Source organism: Kogia breviceps, chromosome 5 (genome assembly GCF_026419965.1).
Source record: "Kogia breviceps isolate mKogBre1 chromosome 5, mKogBre1 haplotype 1, whole genome shotgun sequence".
Taxonomy (NCBI): Eukaryota; Metazoa; Chordata; class Mammalia; order Artiodactyla; family Physeteridae; genus Kogia; species Kogia breviceps.
Window position 1 is genome coordinate 96,689,292 of NC_081314.1, and position 22,183 is coordinate 96,711,474.

General features: G+C 35.8%; 1 protein-coding gene across 1 annotated transcript in view; it reads left to right on the forward strand.

Moving 5' to 3' along the window:
- LOC131757746 (SCAN domain-containing protein 3-like) overlaps window positions 1–22,183 on the forward strand; it is a 721,112-nt gene that overhangs the window by 74,317 nt on the left and 624,612 nt on the right. Inside the window, exon 3 of the mRNA XM_067034715.1 lies at window positions 21,090–21,298. Coding sequence (XP_066890816.1) covers window positions 21,280–21,298 — 19 coding nt within the window. The 5' untranslated portion in view covers window positions 21,090–21,279. The remainder of the gene's footprint in view (window positions 1–21,089; window positions 21,299–22,183) is intronic.

Below are 22,183 nucleotides of genomic sequence, written 5' to 3' on the forward strand. Positions count from 1 at the left end.
AATTCAATATGTTTGAGAAAAAGGAAATGCCTATTATACAACAGTAAGTACTACAAAAAAGAAAAGCAGAGACTGCTCTACTTCTTAGCAGAGTGGGTAAGCAGCACTGATGCTGAGGGCAGCCAAGTGGGCTGTTTGTAAGCAACTGCTGGGGTCCTGCTGCTGGATTAAAAGAGCAGAGGTTTACTGGCTTCTATTTGCATTAAGTTGAGTGCAACAGAGATGGAAATCTGATTTCCTGAGGAGAATGTCTTTCTGGTGACACTAACAGGAAGCCAGTCCTTTCCATCAAAGTGGCTAGGTTACCAAAGGACATAAATAGCTCCTTATACTGTGAGTGAAAGAAAAGCAACGTGAAACTTGGAGACTAAAGGCAGGCTATCTAGAGGAATTAGCAAAAAAGCTAGTGAGTACATACGATAATGCTTTGTTTCAGGAGTAATTGCTTATTAGTAGTGTCGGAATTCTACTATATATGTTTAAGGGGCTTAATCCATACCTGTTATTCTCCCACAAGCAATGCATGTATATTACCTCCAAAGAAATCTTCAGTTTTTTGAATTACATAACTTATTTATAAAACCTAGAAAGGAATTGTGCCTAATTCCAAGTTATACCTACATATCAAGTGATGACTAAACTAGTATTCAGGCTGGGATTCACAGTACTTGAGTCAGCATGTTTGTTCTCCTTAACAGTATGAAAGAAAAAAAAAGGGGAGGGGGATGTGAAAAAATAGTGACATCAATAATTTAAATAATTCATTTATATTTTATCAAGTAACTCAAGAATAAGCTCAATGAGGGATTAAAAATAAAAGATTTACAAATAAATTAATTGAATCATTTTTTTAAAAAACATGCAACAATGCATAAGAATGGCCACAAACAAGTATCTCTAGAATATCACCGTTTATAAAGCCCTTACATATATATTGTCTCACTCAACCCTTATTGTTTAAATAATGTCTCAGTGATATAGATTATATTATTATCCCCCTTTCACTGGTTATAAACTAAACTCAGAGACATTAAGTGTTTTTCCGTGTTCATGCAACCAGTAAATTTTAACACTGGATCCAATTACTTTTCTAAGTCTTTTCTACTAAATCATTGCCAAGGTATAATTTGTGATGCTTTAGTTAATTCTAATATGCTGTCTCTGAGTGAATAGTAAAAACAGTTTATATTGCAGAGAGCTGTAACCCACATAGTTTCCCTCCTCTTCCTCCTCCTTCTGTTTTTACTTTTCCTTTTCTGAATCACAGCCACTTCTGAGTAAACCTGACATTGGAACTCCCCATAGCAGTTCCTTCCCCACAGAAATCTTTGAGCTTGGGTGTAGGAAGTGCATTCTAGGAACTAGAGACGTAGATTATACCACTGAAGTTAGTGGCAGAGTATTTCTGGGCTATGTGTTTGTGCATCAGTGTGTAGATGCACAGTGTGTAGTTCCTCCTGTGGATTGTAAGGGGAAGAAACAAGATTTGCTAAACCAGCAACGGAAGAAAAATAGATAAAGGGGGAGAAGTAAAAATATAGAACTATATTAGGAAGTTGGATCCATTCAAATTTCTGAACACTTTGGAGCATGCAAAAATCATGTTTTTTCTTTTTTTCCCTTCCTTTTCTTCTTTCTTTTCCCCTTCCTTCCTTCCTTCCTTCCTTCCTTCCTTCCTTCCTTCCTTCCTTCCTTCCTTCTTTCACAATAAGAACATATTCCAGTTTTAATCTGGTAACTTTTATATTTAATGAATTTTAAAAATAGAGATAATCATTAAACTGTAACAGGAGATAGATCTAAAGTGGAGAGAAACCTTCCTCTTTTATTTTCTTCTCTGTTTTCTGGGCTCTGCTGCTCCTTCACTGATTGGTTTGCTTTGCTTGTGGTAAGTGAGTTGTTTCTTTTAAAATAAAATTGATACTGTTAATACTGGAGATAGATATAAGTTACAAGATGTTTTAAGATAAAAATCAAATTGATTGTTAAAAAAAAAGAGAATGTGTCTTAGAAATTTGCTTGGGGAGAGAGCATGGAGGTGGGTGAGCCAGGTGTTCCTACTGTGAATCTTGTCACTTGTGCCACATGGGAGAGGGGAACACATGCTGACTTTTTTTTAATGCCAATGTCATCATTAGATAAAATAACAGTTTTATTTTGGCCTTTTACATAAATACTTCCATGTAACACAAATTAAATGACTCCTTCAATTTTCTCCAAATCTAATAGAATATGGCACATTAATATATGTCAGCTGATACATTATTCAGATGATTTGCAGTGTATAGTATATGGTGTATGTATGTGTGCATGCGTGTGTGTGTGTGTTTCTGAATGTTCCCACAGCCTGCCTCCTTGTTTTTTATACATGCTGCGCTTGGTTTATTGTTCTTCCCTGCAGGGAATACTGAGCGAGAAAATTACAGGAAAGACATTAAACAGCTGTTTGGGTTAAACTTTCTTAGCCTAATTGGCAGAATATGACCAGTCTCACAACATGCAGAAGACAAGGTGTTGAGCAAAGAAAAGTCTGGAGGAATGTGTGGATTATTTTGCATTTCTAGTTTGTAAATACAATGGGTCACATATTACAGGTGGTCTGCATACAGCAGCTTCCAGGTGCGGCTGTAGAAGGGTGTGCTTATTAGAGAGCATTAGAGTAGAGAGGAGATCTTAACCCCTCCTGTTATTGCTCCTGGGTTCTTGGGTTGCAGTACTGATAAATTAGTCGACAAACCAAAGATTCTCAGACGCATACCCCACAGAATATCCACAGGCCTTGAGACTCTCCTAGAGTGACTGTATCATTTCCCTAGCATTGCCTCTATTTTCACGTAAGAAAAGACAAAGGCACCCCCCCCAAATTACTTGCCTAAGGTCCAAATTTAACCCACATCTTATAACACCAAGCATCAAAGTTTTCTTATTAAATTATTTGAAACATAGCTGTGAAGAATGCAAGACTGTGTGCTCTCTTACAGAAGGGTGAGGTTTTTATTGTGACATTTTAATACTCATTTAAGAGTGAAAAAGAATGTTCTGCTGATGTCTTATGTGTGTGCAACCTCCTGAAAATTCCAGTTTCCAAGGGGTCCTGAAATATTTCAGGGTAGAGTATGGAATGCAGGTTAAGAACACAGACTTTACAGTCAGACTGCCCAAGTTCATGACCTTAGCAAAATGCATTTTCTCCCTCTCTCTATCTTCTCATTTGTAAAATATGGAGATTGATAATTCATTCTTAATAGTTGAAAAACATTGCTTTGTACACACCTCATAGTTGAAAGGCAGTATGAGTAGTACTTAGAAGTATGGGCTTTGGAACCTTCTGCTGGGATTAAATCCAGGCTCCTCCACTTATTACCTCTGTGACCTTGGGCAAGTCACTCAACATTCCAGTGCCTTGGTTTTTTCATGTGTGAAATGAGAGTAAAAATCGTATCTATTTCATGAGTGGTTGAGCATGAGAAGTGAGGCGTGAGTCAAATCTTTTTTCCCCCACTTTTATTAAGATATAATAATTGACATATAATACTGTATTAGTTTAAGGTATATAACATGATGATTTGATATATGTATATACTGCAAAATGATTAATACAAGATTAATATCCATCATCTCACATAGTTACAGTTTTTTTCCTTGTGATGAAAACTTTTAAGGTCTACTCTCTTAGCAATATTCAAATATATAATACACTATTGCTAACTATAGTCACCACATGTACATTGCATCCCCTGACTTTAATTATCTTGCAACTGGAGACTTGTACCTTTTGACCACCTTCATCTAATTCCCCAACTCCAACGGCATCCTCTGGCAATCACAAATCTGATCTGTTTCTATGAGGTTTTTTTTTTTTTTTTTTTTTTTTTTTTTTTAAGATTCCACATATAAGTGAAATTATACAGCATTTGTCTTTCTCTGTTTGAATAGTTCAGTTAGCATAGTACCCTCAGTGTCCATCCGAGTTGTTGCAAATGGTAGGATTTTCTCCTTTTATAGGGCCTAATAGTATTTCATTGTATGCAGGTATACCTTGTTTTATTGGGCTTCGAAGATACTGTGTTTTTCACAAATTGGAAGTTTGTGGCAACCCTGCATTGAGCTAGTCTGCTGGCACCATTTTCCCAACAGCATTTGCTCATTTCATGTCTCTGTGTCACATATTGGTAATTTTCAAAACATTTCAAACTTTTCACTGTTATTATAAAGGCATACCTAATTTTATTGCACTTCACATTATTGTGCTTTACAGATACTGCATTTTTTACAAAATCAAGGTTTGGGGCAACTCAGCATTGTCAGATGATAGTTAACATTTTTAAGCAATAAAGTATTCTTAATTAAGGTATGTATATTGCTTTTTAAAAACATAATGCTATTGAACACTTAATAGACTACAATGTAAACATAACTTTTATATGCACTAGTAAACCGAAAAAAAAATTTCATGTGACTCACTTTATTGCGATAGTTGCCTTATTGTGGATCTGGAACCAAACCTGCAATATCTCCGTGGTATGCCTGTATATAAACCAGTATTTCTGTATCCATTCGTCTGTCAATGGACACTTAAGTTGTTTCTATATCTTGGTTATTGTAAATAATGCTGTAATGAACATGGAGATGTATAAGTGATTGAGCCAAAACTCTTATACTAGCCCCTGGCACATTGATGCTCAATGATTATTAGCTGTTTCTGTTAACTGTTTATTCATAGAATGACCATATAATTTATCATCCACTTTGGGACGCTTTTGGTGGTTGGAAGGGAACGCTATGAATAATTATGCAGGAACAATAGAAATTAACAAGACCTGTCCCATGGTAAACAGAAAGGTACCCTTTTTACTGAGTCATAAGTAAAGAGCCCTGGTGTCATCTTGGGATTCTTAGAGTATTTCTAAGTAGCAAGTGTATCCTGTTCGCCTTTCTCCAGGTCTTTGGCTCACTAAGAAGGAAGCTGCTCTTTGAGATGGATTCTGGCATCCTTTCAGCTTCCTTACTTTTCAGCAGCTTGGTGTCTATTGCCATTTATGGTCTTCTCTTCCATGTGGCTTCAATAATTAACCATGTGCTCCACATTTTCTTTGTAATGAACAAAACCATTTTTTACATAGTAGTGTATATATATGTCAATCTCAATCTCCCAATTTGTCCTATATATATGTGTGTATATATATAATATATATATATATATATATATATACTACTATGTATAAAAGAAAATCTGTCCCATATATATATATACACTACTATGTATAAATAGGTAACTAATGAGAACCTGCTGTATAGCACAGGGAACTCTACTCACTGCTCTGTGGTGACCTAAATGGGAAAGAAATCTAAAAGAGTGGATATACGTATACATATAACTGATTCACTTTACTGTACAGACGAAACTAACACAACATTGTAAAGCAACCATACTCCAATAAAAATTAATTTTTAAAAAAACAATGAACTTAGAAAAAAAACTCACAGCTGAATCCTAAATCAGTTTATTCTTGCATATTTTTCTTCCTCCTTCAAAAATATAATAACTTTGAAGGTTACCAGGAGTGAGGGCCAAATAATACAACTTGCATTTGTGGTGTCCCCCTCCATCTGCCCTGCCCAGGACAGTCCTCAGACGGATCACCAGTGGAGGAGTGGGAGAGCGTAAAGTGAAGACGGCATGTGTGCACAAGCTCCACGTGGAGCTCTCTGAGTCCCGTTAGACTGTTTCACCATTTTAAGGGTGGAAGAGTCAGTGGGGGTGTGTGTGTGTGTGTGTGTGGGTCTTATACATAGGGAAAAGCTCACAGATTTGATAGTGCATCTGCAGGTTCATTTTACTCTCTCCTGGATGTTGGCAGTATCAAAAGTTATATGAAATTAATTTTGATCAGATTAACCACTTAAAAATACTCATGAGTTTGACTTCAGAAAAGAGAGAAAAACAAGGCAACACAAGTAACAGACCACTCTTTTATGAGCTGATAATAGAAATGAATTTTTATTTTAGTTTATACATATTTTGAATAAATTGGGAAGTTACGCTCCATCCTGCTACATTCTAGGGGAGTGGTACTTGTCCAGAGGTGCTTCCAGATTTTACCGTAACAGGGTGATGAGCTTAGTCAGAGGGCTGAGTTAAGTACTGAGGATTCTAAAGTGGGCCTAGCACCAAGCTGTTTCTCATTTTGGGGTTTTTGTCACATGCAGGTCCTTGCATTGGGTGTCCTATACCCCATGAGCCCTTATTATGCTTTTCTTTTTCTTCTAGTTTAGGGGATAAAAGTTCCCATTTATCTTATGAATCTTGTTCAAGATTTACCTTCTCTGTGAAATCTTCTTAACTCTAAAAAGCTGGAATTAGACATGTCCCAACTGATCTTCAACTTTACCTCTATGATAACATCTGTTATGATTGATGACTGATGCTGGCTTACCTGCTAATCATCTGTGTGAGACTTCCAAATTTTTGGAAAAGGGGCTGAGTCATCAGTGTCCAATGAATTACAAGGTTCTAGTATAGACACCTCAGAACTTTCTTCAAATTGAACAGAACTTCGATCATAATGTGATGGGTTAGAGATGCCTAGGGCCTGGTTAACATGATTAGATTAGTAAGTATATAAGGTTACACAGAAATTCTTGGTTAACTGGTTGGTGTATGCTTTGGTCCTCCTATATGTCTTTCAAAGTATTGACTGAGGACCATATGAATTATAATTGTCGGGGTAGGTTTTTTCTTCCTTATACCAGAACAGAGGAATCAGAATAACCAGAGATGAGTCCTGGAATTCTGCATTTTATCAAGACCCTCAGGAAATTCTTATGATAAATAATATTGGGAACCAACACAATATAGATAGTATCTTTCTCATACTTAAAAAAATACACTGAATGACATCACTATTAATGATAATAATAATAATAATGGTTAAGTTTTATTGAGTACTTATTAGGTACTTAGTAATAGTAGTAAGATCTGTTACTATACTGTAATTTCACAGGTGTAATATTATGAGGATTATGAATTAATAGACATGTCTGAAAGACACTGCACAGCCGTGAAGTACAATTATCCCTTTATGTCCATGAGATCATAGAGTGATTTAGTAGCAGAATTGAAGATTGAATCCAGGAAACTCATTTTTCTTCCACCAATGCTTAAAAGAGTGACTTCCATGAATAAAAAGAAAATGTAATATTTAATACCCAGCCCCAATATTATCTCATTTTTTATTGCTTTTCCCTTATTCTATGAGTCCTCCTCATATAAGTGACCAACTACTCATGGCTTCTCATCCTTCTATATTTACTGTGAAGAAGAAATGTATTTTCATGGTTTCAAAAAATCAGAATTCTTTGTCATTAACATACTCTCATCACGGGCACTTACATTGCCTGATTGACTTACTCATTCATTAATGAGTGAACCTACCAATGGTATTGAACTGACCAATTCATGATGGTGAAACTGTCAAACCACTGAAGAACTAGAACATTGACAATAGCTTTCATTTACTTATGTGCTCCTCCCTTTATTGTATTTCCATATCTTAATTTTGTCTTTCTCTTAATTTTTTTCAATAGTTTTATCCTAAATGTATATGCCTAAATAAGAAATTATATAATTTTAATTATTTAAAACTCCAACAAAATTATAACAGCCTCATAAAGCATCTTATTTAATTAATATTAATGTACTATACTTTATCCCTATTATTGTGAGTGCTATAGTTCTTTTATTTTTGCTACAGGATTACATTGTGTTATTTGAGTTTACCAAACTTTTAATTCCATTCTCCCTGCAATAGGCATTTTTAATGTTTATAGTTTTGTTTTATTACATACACTGTTTCGATGAATATACATGTATTTATCTCCTGGTGCATAAGTACACCAGAGTTTCTTGTACATACTTAGGAGCAGAAGCGTTTGGTCATAGGATATACATATTTTCAAATTTACCTAATAATACCACACCACTTTCTGCCAGCAACACGTAAGACACTTTGTTTGTTTTACCTATTTATCTTAGTAATGTCTAGTTTTAATCAGGATCTCTAATCTTTCCCAAAATTGTACAAGAAAATTGAAAAACTTTAACTCCAATCATTCTTCTCCATATTACATTTTATTATTATTTATATTTTTTGTAATTTTCTCAGATATCTCTTCTATGTTACTAATTCATAGTGGCAGTACAGGGTACTAATGAAGAGCATAGACTCCCCAGGTTCAAATTCTGGGTCTACTGTTTGCCAGCTGTGATTTCTTAGGCAAGTTGCTTAGTCTACTTTGGCCTGGTTTCTCCATCTGTTATGAGGATATTATACGAACTATCCCATAGATTTGTTATGAGAATTAAACTAATTGATATATATAAAAACACTTTTAAAGAATTTCTGGTACATAGAAATACATTAGCTATCACTTTTTCATATTTTATTTGCTCTTAAATTTTTATCTTCAGATTAGTAATTATTGTTAGTTTTTGAACAATTAATGCTTGATAAGATTTATTCATGCTTGCTCATTTCTTTGTCTACCACTGCTTCTTGCATCCTACTTCTTCCTTTATTAACATAAATTTCTAACCTTCTTCCTGAATTATGTCTTCTAATCATTTCTTTAATAAATACTTGTGAGTGGTAAATTTTTTAAATCTGAAAATGTTTTTCTTTTTTGAATTGTAGTTTAGCTAAGCATAGAATTTTAGTTTGAATATTTTAACTCAGCAGTTGGAAGATTCATTGTCTCCTTCCTCTATTACTGCTAATGAGCAATATTCTAACAGTCTTTTTGTTTGCTTGCAGATGACCTGTCTTTTTTCTTTGGGTGCTCTTAAGATGTTTTCTTTGCTTTAGTGTCTGGTTATTTCAAAATATTATGTTTTATATGTATTCTTAAATATGACTCTGTGTTTTCCATTAACTGTGGTTTATTTTCAGCCATTATGCTTTTTCCCCCACAAACTAGTTTATTATATATTTCCTGTAACATAACAAAGCATAGAGTTGAATGGTGTTAGTAGTTGAGGAAACTGAAGCCCAGATATTAAATGCTTTTTCTAACAGCAGAACTAATTTCAAAACATTGTGTCTAACATTAATCAATAGATGAGTAACTTAGTAATCATGATAATACTTATTATTATCACAGAAATGAACTCACTTTTTCTGAGCAAAAAAAAGCCTATGATTTATCTTTATGTTACAAAATGCCCAGCCAGGCAGAAGAGGTATTTGAAAAGTGAGATTATCCTGAAAAAACAGATCTATTGAATGTTGTAAGCTATTTTGCTACTAATGGCAGCAGCATGCTTGAGTTATCTGGGGGAGAGATTGGTTCCAGTGGCAGATTGTGGAGAGGATTTGGGAGGTCCTAGGAGGGAAGTCTAGCAGCTCTCTCTAAGTTTTGTGTCTAAATACTCTGGCTAGAGTTCTGTTGATGTTAGTTAATGATTCTACTTTAGGCATTCAAATGATTGTCCTCTGCAGTAGGCTGAATGATGCTTCCCAAAAGATATGTCCATACCGTAATCCCCAGAACCTATCAATATTACCTATTACAGCAAAAGACATGATTAAGTTAAGAATTTTGAAAGGAGGAGCTAAGCCTGGATGATCCAGGTGAGTTCTAAATGCAATCACATGTATTAGTATCAGTGAGAGGCAGACGGGGGTCTGAGGCAAGAGGATAAGGCTGGGTGACTACAGAGATGTAGCCACAAGGCAAGGAATGCCTGGATTCACCAGAAACCAAAAGAAGCAAGGAATGGATTCTCCCTTGGAGTCTTCAAAGGGAGAATGGCCCTGGTGGACACCTTGATTTCAGACTTCTGAACTTCAGGACGGTGAAAGAATACATTTCTATTGTTTGAAGCCACCAAGTTTGAGGCAATTTGTTATGGCAGCCATAGGAAACTAATACATCCCCTATCAGAGACATTATGTATTAAATACTTTGGGGGCCAGGGTTTTGCTTATAGGCTGAATGTTTGTGTTTTCCCCCCCACCCCATCATATGTTGCAACCCTAACTCCCAGTGTGGAGATGGAACCTTTGGGAGGTGATTAGGTTATGAGAGTAGACTCCTCATGAGTGGGATTCTTACCCTTATGAGACCCCAGAGAGTTCCCTTGTCTCTTCTGCCATGTGAGGTTACAGAGAGAAGACAGCCATGTATGAACAGGGAAGTGGCCCTCATCAGAAACCAGATCTTCTGGCACCTTCACCTTGGACTTCCAAGCCTCCAGAACCATGAGAAATAAATGTTTGCTTAAGCCGTCCTGTCTATGATATTTTTGTTATAGTAGCCTGAATGGAATAAGTTCCTATTTCTGCTGTAATTTTCCAATGTTTTACCATTACTGTTGGTATTACTGCTGCAGTCTGGCACTGATGAGCTTAGAGAATGGGATAGAATATCGAATGGGGAGAATCTACAACCAGGGAACTTGACAGTAGGTCTGATATGCAGAGACTAGGTTGGCGTAGATAGAGGCGTCTCTCACCCACATACACACAAGGACAAAAAGGGCTATTCTGCTGAGCAGCTATAAGTTGTGTTTAAAAGATGAACTGATTTTGGAAATAGGATAGGGTCATAGGTAAGAGAAATGGAACACAGGTCAGCACAGATACATTTGTTCTGTGTTTTACACAAGGTCTTGGCCACTTTTAATTGACTCAGTCTTGTGTTTGGAGACTCATGTATCAGCCATCCTACAAGGCACTTCTCAGACTCTCACAGTTATATCAGGAGAAAAAAAATGTCAGCTTAAACTGGGGAGGTGGGTACATGAGTGTTATTGAATGATTTTTTGTGTCATATAGATTTTGTAAATAATCATATGTGTCTCCTGGTTAAATAATTTTTAAATGTTCTCTACTAGCCAAGGAGTTATAATCAAAATTAACAATAATTGCTATTCCTTTCAGAAAAATAACCCATGCCCTTCACTAGATTGCTGTGTATGCAGCATCTGTCTTTATGGTGTTTGCCAGCAAGTTTAAACAAATAATGTTGAATAATAGTATCCTACATCCTCCATCACTGTAGACCCCAGATGTAGATTGACACTTTCACTTCAGTCTATGATGCTGGAAGATCTCCTTGGCCCAGTTCTGCAGTTATTAGGACAAGATCCCAGATTGACTTAAAGTGATCATCATGCGGAACTGTTCACAAACCATGAGCATGATTTATCTACCTATGCAAGATGGTTTCGTGGGGATGTTGCACTGATTTTCTAGAAGGGTAGTATTGTATTTTGGTCATGATACATGCAGCAAGCCACTCTGGAGTAAATACGCATGATTAAATATGACTTTACTCATCACACTTTAAGTATGAAATAAAACTAACAAACACTATGGCACATAGTAGGTGTTCTATACATGGCCATTCATTTTGACAGCATTGGCAAAAGTCTATGTCAGGGGAACCAGACTATTTTCAGAGTGGAAAGGCCATAAACAACCTTTTGAACCCTGCATTTTTCTCTGAGGTGTGACTAAGCGTAGTATGAATATATATGGATTCCGCATACCTTCCATAGGGAAGCTTCTGGATTGAGGCATAGATGTAGTGAGACATATCCAAGTGTTACTGGAGGCATCAATTCACCCACCCCACTTTTAATGTTCAAATCTTTTCCAGCATCCCCACTGAATGGTCATCCACTCTATATATGAACAACTTCACAATAGGGATCTCACCATCCATATTTCCACGGGTGGAGAGTGCAGTCTTTAAGGTCCAGCTAAAAAAAAATCCCTCTTGTGAAGCTTTACCTGACTGCTGTTCTATTCTGTACTCACATAACACATATAAAGAACATTTTTTACATTGTATATTAGGTATTGATTATTTGTCTACTTCTTCCACTAAACTGCAACACCACCATGTCTTATTTACTTTATTCACCTTTGTATCTCAACTTTTCCCATTTAGTACCTAGTACATAGTAGGTACTCCATGAGTATCTTTTAAAAATTTCTATGCATTTAAAAAAATTTAATAGATCTTTATTGGAGCATAATTGCTTCACAATACTGTGTTAGTTTCTGTTGTACACCAAAATGAATCAGCCATATGCATACATATGTCCCCATATCCCCTCCCTCTTGAGCCTCCTTCCCATCCTCCCTATCCCACCCCTCTAGGTCATTGCAAAATACTGAGCTGGTTTCCCTGTGCTATGCTGAGGCTTCCCACTAGCTATTTTACATTCGGTACCGTATATATGTCGATGCTACTCTCACTTCACCCCTGCTTCCCCCTCCCACCCCGTGTCCTCAAGTTCATTCTCTATGTCTACATCTTTATTCCTGCCCTGCAACTAGGTTCATCAGTACCATTTTTTTTAAGATTCCACATATATGCATTAGCATATGGTATTTGTTTTTGTCTTTCTGACTTACTTCACTCTGTATGACAGACTCTAGGTCCATCTACTTCACTACAAATAACTCAGTTTCTTTTCTTTTTATGGCTGAGTAATATTCCATTGTATATATGTGCCACATCTTCTTTATCCATTCATCTATCAATGAACATTTAGGTTTCTTCCATGCCCTGGCTATTGTAAATAGTGCTGCAATGAACATTGTGGTACATATCTCTTTTTGAATTATGGTTTTCTCAGGGTATACGCCCAGTAGTGGGATTGCTGGGTCATATGGTAGTTCTATTTTTAGTTTTTTAAGGAACCTCCATACTGTTTTCCATAGTGGTTGTTTTTTTTTATTAGATGAAAAATGATAACATTTAAATTAGCCTGTCCTACTAAATATAGAGTACAATTAAATAGTTAATTGTATTCTGTACTCTGACACATTTCACAGAGGTAAATCTCTTGAGGAAAAATGTTTGTAAATGAAATTGGAAATTGAACCATAACTACATATTTTCCAAATTGCTATATCTCTACTTTTAATAAATTGTCAGTGATTCTTATTAGAGTTTTATCTGATCCATGACAAAATAGGAAACAATCTTTAAGCAGATATTTAATGCACTATGGGGTATGCTGTATTTAAAATAACCCTGCTATGAATCCTTTCATAAACTTGAAATAATGTAATATAAATAATTACTCCAAATTGTAGCTTCAGAACTTTTTAGGCTGTGGGATAAAATAGCAAAATGGACGGCATTTACTCTTTTTTTGTCAGAAGTAACTTGAAACATTTTTTGGCAATGATTGATATATTGAGGACACTGAAACTCTATTCAATAGTTTAGAAATTTCCAACTTTATATCATAGAGTCTTCACTTATTGAAAACAGTTTTTTGTTTTTCCCTGTTTTTCTTCTAGAGGGCAACTTATATCAAATTGGATGATTCAAAGCTCAGGTTGAAAAGTTTTGTACTTATCAAACATCTCTTGTCTCTCTGTTATTTTCTTTCTTTTTTTTTTCCTCTTTTAAATTCTCTTCCAGATCCAATACCAAATGTGATGCCTTTAAAGGGAGATTCTCTAAATGATTTTTAGAGAATCAAAGCAGGCAATTCTGTTGAAGCATTAGCTTTTCCTGATACTTAAAATGTGAAATATCCATGTGTCTTACATCGTCCTTTGAAGAAAGAAATATTTGAATATCAAATAAAGGATGATTTAGTAAATTCTACATGAATACAATCAATGTTAATTAGCAGATAATACTTAAAATGACTTAAAAATATGAACACTAACATTAGCTCTTGGAGCAACAGTAAAAGATGACTCATTAAAATTAATCCTCAGGAAAGCTGTTTTTGTGTAAGCTGTTCCTCTATATGTATGAAATATAGGAAACATTGCTTCCTAGCTAAACTTTAATAAAATGGTCAAAGAAATGTCTTTCTGTGAAAGGGTAAGCTCTTAGGCTGTTTAGGTTAAAAAAAACCCAAGGAGGGCTTCCCTGGTGGTGCAGTGGTTGAGAGTCCACCTGCCGACGCAGGGGACACGGCTTCGTGCCCCGGTCCGGGAAGATTCCACATGCTGCGGAGCGGCTGGGCCTGTGAGCCATGGCCGCTGAGCCTGCACGTCCGGAGCCTGTGCTCTGCGACGTGAGAAGCCAGCGTACCGCAAGAAACAAACAAACAAACAAAACAAAACAAAAAAACCAAGGAGGTGAACTCACTGCTGCTTCTCGTCATAATTTCATTGAAATGAGTATAGGTCTCATCAAAATAAACATGAGATGAATTGCAGGGTTCACGGTCCATTGCCTTGCTGTTGGTTTTTCCTGTAGCTGTAAACGATGCTGAAAGAATGCACACCAGAAGCTAATGAATTCTATGCCACGTAGTCACAGAAACAAGCAAGCTTTCAACTGTCACCCTATTCACGGAGGGATTTTTTTTTTTTTTTTAAGCTATTGATACAGAAGAGTCTATAGAATTCATAACATTCAAGTCTGGAAGGCAAAATCTATGTTTTTGAGTATTACAGGCTCTAGTTTCTGTATCTGTGTTTCTTTCGAAGATGTTAGAAATTATAAAAAGGAGGTGCCTTTTAGGTAAGCTAACACTAGTGCTACGTTATATTTAGGGGTATTTGCTTAAGCTCAGATCCACTGGTGGAAGCTCAAGTGATTTATCACTCAGTAAAAATATGCAGTAACAGCTTCTATTCTGAATGTACTGTTGCAAGATGTGAAGCAAAGGAAACAAAACTTAATTTATCCTTTTAAGGGGGGGAGGACATCCTTATTTGCCACAAAGAATGAAACCTAAAATACTAAGCAACCTGTTTCAAAAAGGACTCAAAGCTCCAAACTGCCTTTAGTCAAGAAATTGTTCAATATGTAACCATGCCTCTGTGACTCTTTTGTACAGGGTCACAATAACTCGAATGATTTGATCAAATTTTTTTGTGCACTCATCTTAGAAACAGAAACTAAAAATTGCTTCAAATATGTTATTTTTTTTAAGATTTAATTTTATTTATTTTTGGCTGCGTTGGGTCTTTGTTGCTGCGTGTGGGCTTTCTCTAGTTGTGGTGAGCGGTGGCTACTCTTCGTTGCGGTGCGCTGGCTTCTCATTGTGGTGGCTTCTCTTGCTGTGGAGCATGGGCTCTAGGCACACGGGCTTCAGTAGTTGTGGCACGTATGCTTCAGTAGTTGTGGCTTGCGGGCTCTAGAGCACAGGCTTAGTAGTTGGGGTGTGCGGGCTTAGTTGCTCCGCGGCATGTGGGATCTTCCTGGACCAGGGCTCAAACCCGTGTCCCCTGCATTGGCAGGCAGATTCTTAACCACTGTGCCACCAGGGAAGTCCCCAAATATGTTATTTTTGTATGTTTTAAACAAAGCCACAGACATATTTCATTTGGTGGTCATAACATGCTTGAGAGAATAGCTATTTGTATTTGGCAGGGGGCAGTGGGGGCTTCTTTAAATGCACTGAATTTAGGGTATTTGCATATGGAAAAATTGAAGAGGAATGGGAGTAAAGAGAGTTCCACACAAATGTCAGTACTATGCACTGTATTAAGTTGCAATTCAACTTTCATTTCTATTTTAGTTTTCTTTTTCCAGTTAATTGTATGTAGAGCCAGCTGGGTACAAGGTGCTGCAGGGGACGTAAAATAGGAAGAAGATGGTCCTGCCTTTGAGAAGTTTGTGATCTAATTAGGAAGAGAAGAGTCATGCAGAATTTACTTTTTTGCTCGGTGTAAAAACATAAAGCTGGGCAGATGGTTTATAGGAATACTGGTGGGTGTTGTAATGACCACCAATTCACCAACCACATTTGTTTTTTTGTTTTTTTAAATATTTATTTATTTGGTTGCGCCGGGTCTTAGTTGTGGCGGGAGGGCTCCTTAGTTGTGACATGGGAACTCTTAGTTGCGGCATGCATGTGGGATTTAGTTCCCTAACCAGGGATCAAACCCGGGCCCCCTACACTGGGAGTGTGGAGTCTTAACCACTGCACCTCCAAACATTAAAAACCAAATAGGGAAGTCTCCTCATTTGGTTTTTAATGTTTGGAAAATCATTAGGCAAAGTGCACATGAGATTAATATAATAACCAGCATTTTGAAATATTAGTTATGTGGATCTTAATGTAATCATTTTTTAAAAAAATTGAAGTATGATTGATTTATAATATTGTGTTAGTTTCAGGTGTACAACATAGTGATTCAGTATTTTGCAGATTATATTCCATTATAGGTTGTTAAAAGATAATGGGTATAATTTTCAGTGCTATACAGTAAATCCTTGTTGCTTATCTATTTTATATATAGCAGTTTGTATCTGTCAACCCCATACCCCTAATTTGTATCCCCCTTCCCTCTCCCCTTTGGTAACCACAAGTTTGTGGGTCTGTTTATGTTTTGCATATGCATTCATTTGTATTATTTTTTAGATTCCACATATAAGTGATATCATATAGTATTTGTCTTTCTCTGTCTGACTTATTTCACTAAGCATAATATTCTCTAGGTGCATCCACATTGCTGCAAATGGCAGTAAAGTACTTGTCAACACTGCTGGAAGAAAGATCAATGCTGTCTCTATATTTTTAGATTGATTTTGGTATAAGTAATGAGATGGCAAGATTTCAAACAAACATAAGTGGGGTATGTTACTAAAATGCATTACAGCTGAGAATATTATTTCTAAAAACTAATTTTTGAATTAAGCACACTCGTTGGTATGTGTTCTTTTTTTAATTAATAGGTTGAAAACAAATATCCATAAGGTCAGTTATTTGAGCATTTATTGACCATCTGCTGCTTTCGGAAGACTGTTTAAAAAGCAGAAAACAAATAAGATAGGTTGCAACTGCATATGTATACATTCTACAAATGCTTACAAAACTAATTAGATGTCTAATGATAATCACTCATGAGTTTGCGACAAGAGATAATCTATTTCCAACACACTCCCTCTGATTACTTGTAAGGAATAGTCAGTGTAGCATTAAGGACAGCAGCAGCAACTTATGTATACATATACTACCTAGGTTTATTTCTAGGGACTGGATGTCAAGTTATCCAGCACTAATGATTGTGGTCAGTGAGGTTTGAATAACCCAAGAAAGTTCTAAAAAACTAAAGGAATTCATTTACCTTAACCAACACGATGGCTAAATGCACAGGCAAAATTTCCAGGACTTGTATGAAAGAAGATTCAAGTCTTATAGTAATAATAGTTGATGATGAAAAAAAATGCTTCGAATACAATGGAAGAAGAAGGTAGGTATCATTGGTCTCCTATTATATTCTTGCTTAGATTTTTGGCTTGCTTGCAAGAGTAGTTTTTGGGTTGAGGTGAATTTTATTTACAGAGTTGGAGTTTTTTGAGATGAAAAAATTGGTCTGGAAGGAAAGTACATATTTGATGCCAGGACAACAACAATTAAAAAAAAAAAAAAGAAAAATATAAGTTCTAGTTCACGCTAGTCCTTTTTCTATTATTTTATGCACATGCCACTGAAATAAATTTAATATCTTTTTCTTTAGACATAATTATTGAATATTCATAGAATACTTTATTTGTTGAGTTTATTTGCCCTGTAAGATTATTTATTATTGAAAATGTTTTGAAATCAGCTCATTGTGGTCTATGAACTCCCTGCTTTGTAATGTAAAAAGCAACCATATTGGTTAAACCATATTGGTTTTAGTGTATATATACATTTGAATGACTCATTATGAAATAATGTGGAATTTTAATTTTTTTACAGTTAATATCATAATGCCTCAAAAATTATCTTTGAATTATAGGACATAAAGATATTCTTTTATATTTTCTTACAAAACTGCTGAAGTTTTGCTTTTCACATTTAAGTCATGAATTCATGTGATTTGATATCTGTGTAGAAAACCATCACCATAAATTAAAGACAACATTTCCTCAGTGATCTGAAATGCCACCTCTGTCATTTGTTGTTTCCATTTATATATGGATTTGCTTCTGGACTCTCTAGTTCCTTCCATCAAGCAATTTGGTTTTCCCTTAATGTACATCATATTGTCTTAATTCATCTGGCATTATACTAAGCTCTGCTTTTGCTGAGGGCGAGTCTGCCTGCCTTTTTCTTTATAAGTGTTTTGGGTATACTTGGCTCTTTGCTCTTCTGTGAACATTTTAGAATCAGCTTATCAAAATTTACAGCAAATCCTATGGTGATTTTGACTGGGATTGCATTGAGTCTTTGGGTCAGTTGGGAGAGAATTGAAATTTTAAAGAATGCCTCTTCATCACACATATGACATATGTTTTCATCACTGTATCTGGGATTTTTTTATATTTGTATAATTTTCTCTATCTGGGTTGTGAAACAATGTTTGTTAGATGTATTCTAGGAAACTTACAGTATTTTTGGCCATTGTAGATGTTATTTTTACAAGGCTTTTCCCAGTTTGTTGATGGGATATAAAAATGCACATGATTATTGTATATTAATCTTATAACCAACCACTTGACTGTTTTCTCATCAATTCCTACAAACTTTGGATTTTTTTTTTTTAGTTTTCTTGATTGTACAATATTATCTATGAGTAATGAGTTTTGTCTCTTCCTTTCAAATCGTTAATCCCTTATTCTTTGTCAAGCCTGATGCTACTAGTTAGACATTCTCACTAAATGTTGAATTGAAGCAGTTAAATCTTTGTCAAATTTCTGACTTCGAAAGAGATGCCTCTTAAATTTCACCCTTAACAGTAACATTTGCAATATGTTTTTATTAGACTTATCAGGTTAAGTTCATTTCTCTTGCTCTTTTGCTTAGAATTTTTATCCTAAAGGAGTGTCTGTCTTTCCTGTTTTAACTATCTATGTTGAATCTATATATCAAGGTTAAAACTTTAAGACCAGTGTACCATTCTCATTGATTTGGGCAATATGCACCCATCCTCTTTTTCCATTATTTGGAAGACTTTGTGTAAATTAGAAAGATTTTATCATTGAAAGTATATTAGAAATTGCATGGTAAATCACCCAGACCTGGAATATTTTCTTTTTAGTTATTGATTAATTTTTATAATAATTCTAGGACTCTTCAGACTTTGTACTTTGTCTTAAGAGTTTTCAGTTCTGTTTTTTTATGAATTAGTCAATTTTAGCTGAGTTTATAAATTTATTGACAAGTCTCTCTTTTATTCTCTCTTCTCTCTCTTTCTACTGCTAGCAAACTAAATTTGGATCCTCTTACCTGTACACAGTAAAGCCAATCTGCTGACACCAAGTTGTAAAAAAAAAAAAAAAAAAAAAAAAAAAAAAGTGCAGCATTTATTGTGAGCCCAAACAAGGAATATGGGTGGCTAATGCCCCCAAAACCCAAAGTCTCCTGTGGCTTCCAGTGAAGGATATTTAATGACAAGGTGAGGGAGAGGGTCACAGGATGCTTGGTCAGCTCATGAGCATCCTTCTCATTGGTCGGTGGTGAAGTAACTTGGTGATGTTTCAGGAATCTCAATCATCAACCTTCTGTTTCCAATTTGCCTGAGATCTACATGCTGGTGATCAGCAGTTAACTTCTTCCACCTGATGGGAATTCTAGTATCTGCAAAACAAAACAAGGATATGGCTCAGGATATTATCTGTAGCCTTTGAGGAGGAACTAAAGTTTCTTGACTTTGTTTTATGGCTAAACTATTATTATTTTGTCTTGCTTCACTGTTTTCCTTTATTTCTACATTTTCTCATTTCTCTCGTTAAATTATTTGCTCTTTAGAACTTGGAAAAGGCCTAGGAAGCTAAAACTTTTCTACAAACAAGTGTGGAGGACACAGGACGGTTGTGTCCTTGGGAAGATCCCCACAAGGTCCTGCTCAGTTTCACTATGACTCCAATTAGAATTTATTGGATCCATATTGCAATAAAGTGAGTCACATGAATTTTTTGGTTTCCCAATGCATATAAAAGTTATGTTTACACTGTAATCTATTAGATGTGTAAAGCATAATATCTTACAAAAAACAATGTACATGCCTTAACTGAAAAAATACTTTATTGTTAAAAAATGCTAACCATTGTCTGAGCCTTCAGCAAGTTGTAATCTTTATGCAATAGTAATATCAAAGATCACTGACCAAAGATGACTATGATGAATATAATAATAATGAAAAAGTTTGAAATATTGCAAGAATTACTAAAATGTGACACAGATATATGAAGTGAGCAAATGCTGTTGGAAAAATGATGCCCATAGACTTGTTCAATGCAGGGTTGCCACGAACATTCAATTTGTAAAAAATGTAATATCTGTGAAGCACAATAAACCAAAGCACAATAAAATGAGGTATGCCTGTATATATTTCATTTTTATATTTTCTATCCCATTCTATTGTACTTCTTTCATTTCAACAATTACATTTTTCATATCTAGAAATTTCATTTAGTTGCTTTTCTAGAATCGCCTGATCATTTCTGAAAATCTCCATTCCATTTCTGAATTTATCTTTTTTTAACATACATTTTCCATATTATATTTTGCACTTGACATTTCCACTCTCAAGGTTTTTGGTATATTAAACCTTTTTTGTTTGTTTCTGCTGCCTCACTCAGGAAGCATCTGCTTAATGATATTAGAAACTTACACTTGATTGATCTTAATCTGAGAATATTGTGGGCTTAAATTGTGAATGCTTTCCTTCACCTTTTGTTTCTGAAGAGAGCCCTGGGGGACCATAGATTTAGAACTCCATTAGTCTCTTAAGTGTCAGCTTTAATTTCTTCATTTGGTTGCTGGCCCAATGTTTAATGTAGTACAATTACAGTCATATTATGGGTACCTGCTCTTAAGGGGTATGTTTCTCCCACTTGATTGCCTCTCACTGCTCACACATTCAACTTGTAGTTTGTTCCTTCTGAGGGAGAGGTGACGGACTTCCCTGCTTCTTGCAAGCACTGCATGCATTGAGAACTATAGTATCCATTATCTAGTTGATTTATTGCAGGAGAATCTCTCAGAGAATTCAGTCTGCCACACTGCCAGATGGAGAACCCTCACACTTACTCTTGGAGGAAGGTTGAACTAGTATAGAATTCCTTCAGCTCTTTGATGATGTCATGTCATTATTTCCTAGCATTTATTTTTTGCTAATGAAAATTCTTCTGCCAATGTGATTTTTTTTTTTTTTTTTTTGCAGTACGCTGGCCTCTCACTGTTGTGGCCTCTCCTGTTGTGGAGCACAGGCTCCGGACACGCAGGCTCAGCGGCCATGGCTCACAGGCCCAGCCACTCCACGGCATGTGGGATCTTCCCGGACCGGGGCACGAACCTGTGTCCCCTGCATCAGCAGGTGGACTCCCCACCACTGCGCCACCAGGGAAGCCCCAATGCGTTTATTATTTGTTGGTAAGTAACCATCTTTTCTTTCTGGTAACTTTTTAAATTTATATTTTGTTATGCCATCTCAAATGTAGACTTAAATTCCAGCTTGGTAATTGGAAGTCCTTTGAATTTGAGGTCTCTTTTCCTTCTTTACTTTGGGAAAAAACAGTCAGCCATAATATCTTCTAATATTGCTTCTCTTCCACTTTTTTTTGAGGGGGTGGATAAATTCCTATTCAAGCTGTCTTGGAGACTTTCAGTTATTATCCATGTCTAGAAACTCTCTCCTTCTCCCTCCCTTTCTCTCTCCCTTCCTCCCTTTGTTTTTCTTTCTTTTTAAATGTTTTTTACCCTCTGCCCATGTTCATAGTGAATATCACTCTCTTCAAATTTAAGAATTCATTAACTCAAAAATATTATATCTGACCTATTGTTTTAATTTCAGTGACTGTATTGTCAATTTCAAAAAAAAAAAAATGTTGATTGGTTTACTTTCATTTCTGCCAGTTCATATTTTGTAATATCTGTTTTAAAAGTGTTTGGGTTCTTTTGGTTTGTTTGTTTGTTATTTGTAGCATTAGTTATCTTCACATATTTTGGAGTTTTACTTTGCACAATGTCTTCAATGAGATTGTTTTTTCTCTCTTGCTCTTGTCCTTGGCTAGTAGTTTTGTGGCAGCCACCACATGGCTCCTGGATCATCTTCCACTAAGGGGGTCTCACTTCAGCAATTCCGAGTTTTTTTGCTGTGAGGGCTCTTGGAGAGTTTCACAGACAGTGCAACCTGTCCAGTGCGTGGCTTGGTTTAGGATCCGGTTTTAAAGCTATGACCTTCCTTCTTAAGTTGGTAGCTTTATATAAGCTATTCCCACATTCAGTTTTTGTTACTGAACACAAGTTCGTGTGCTT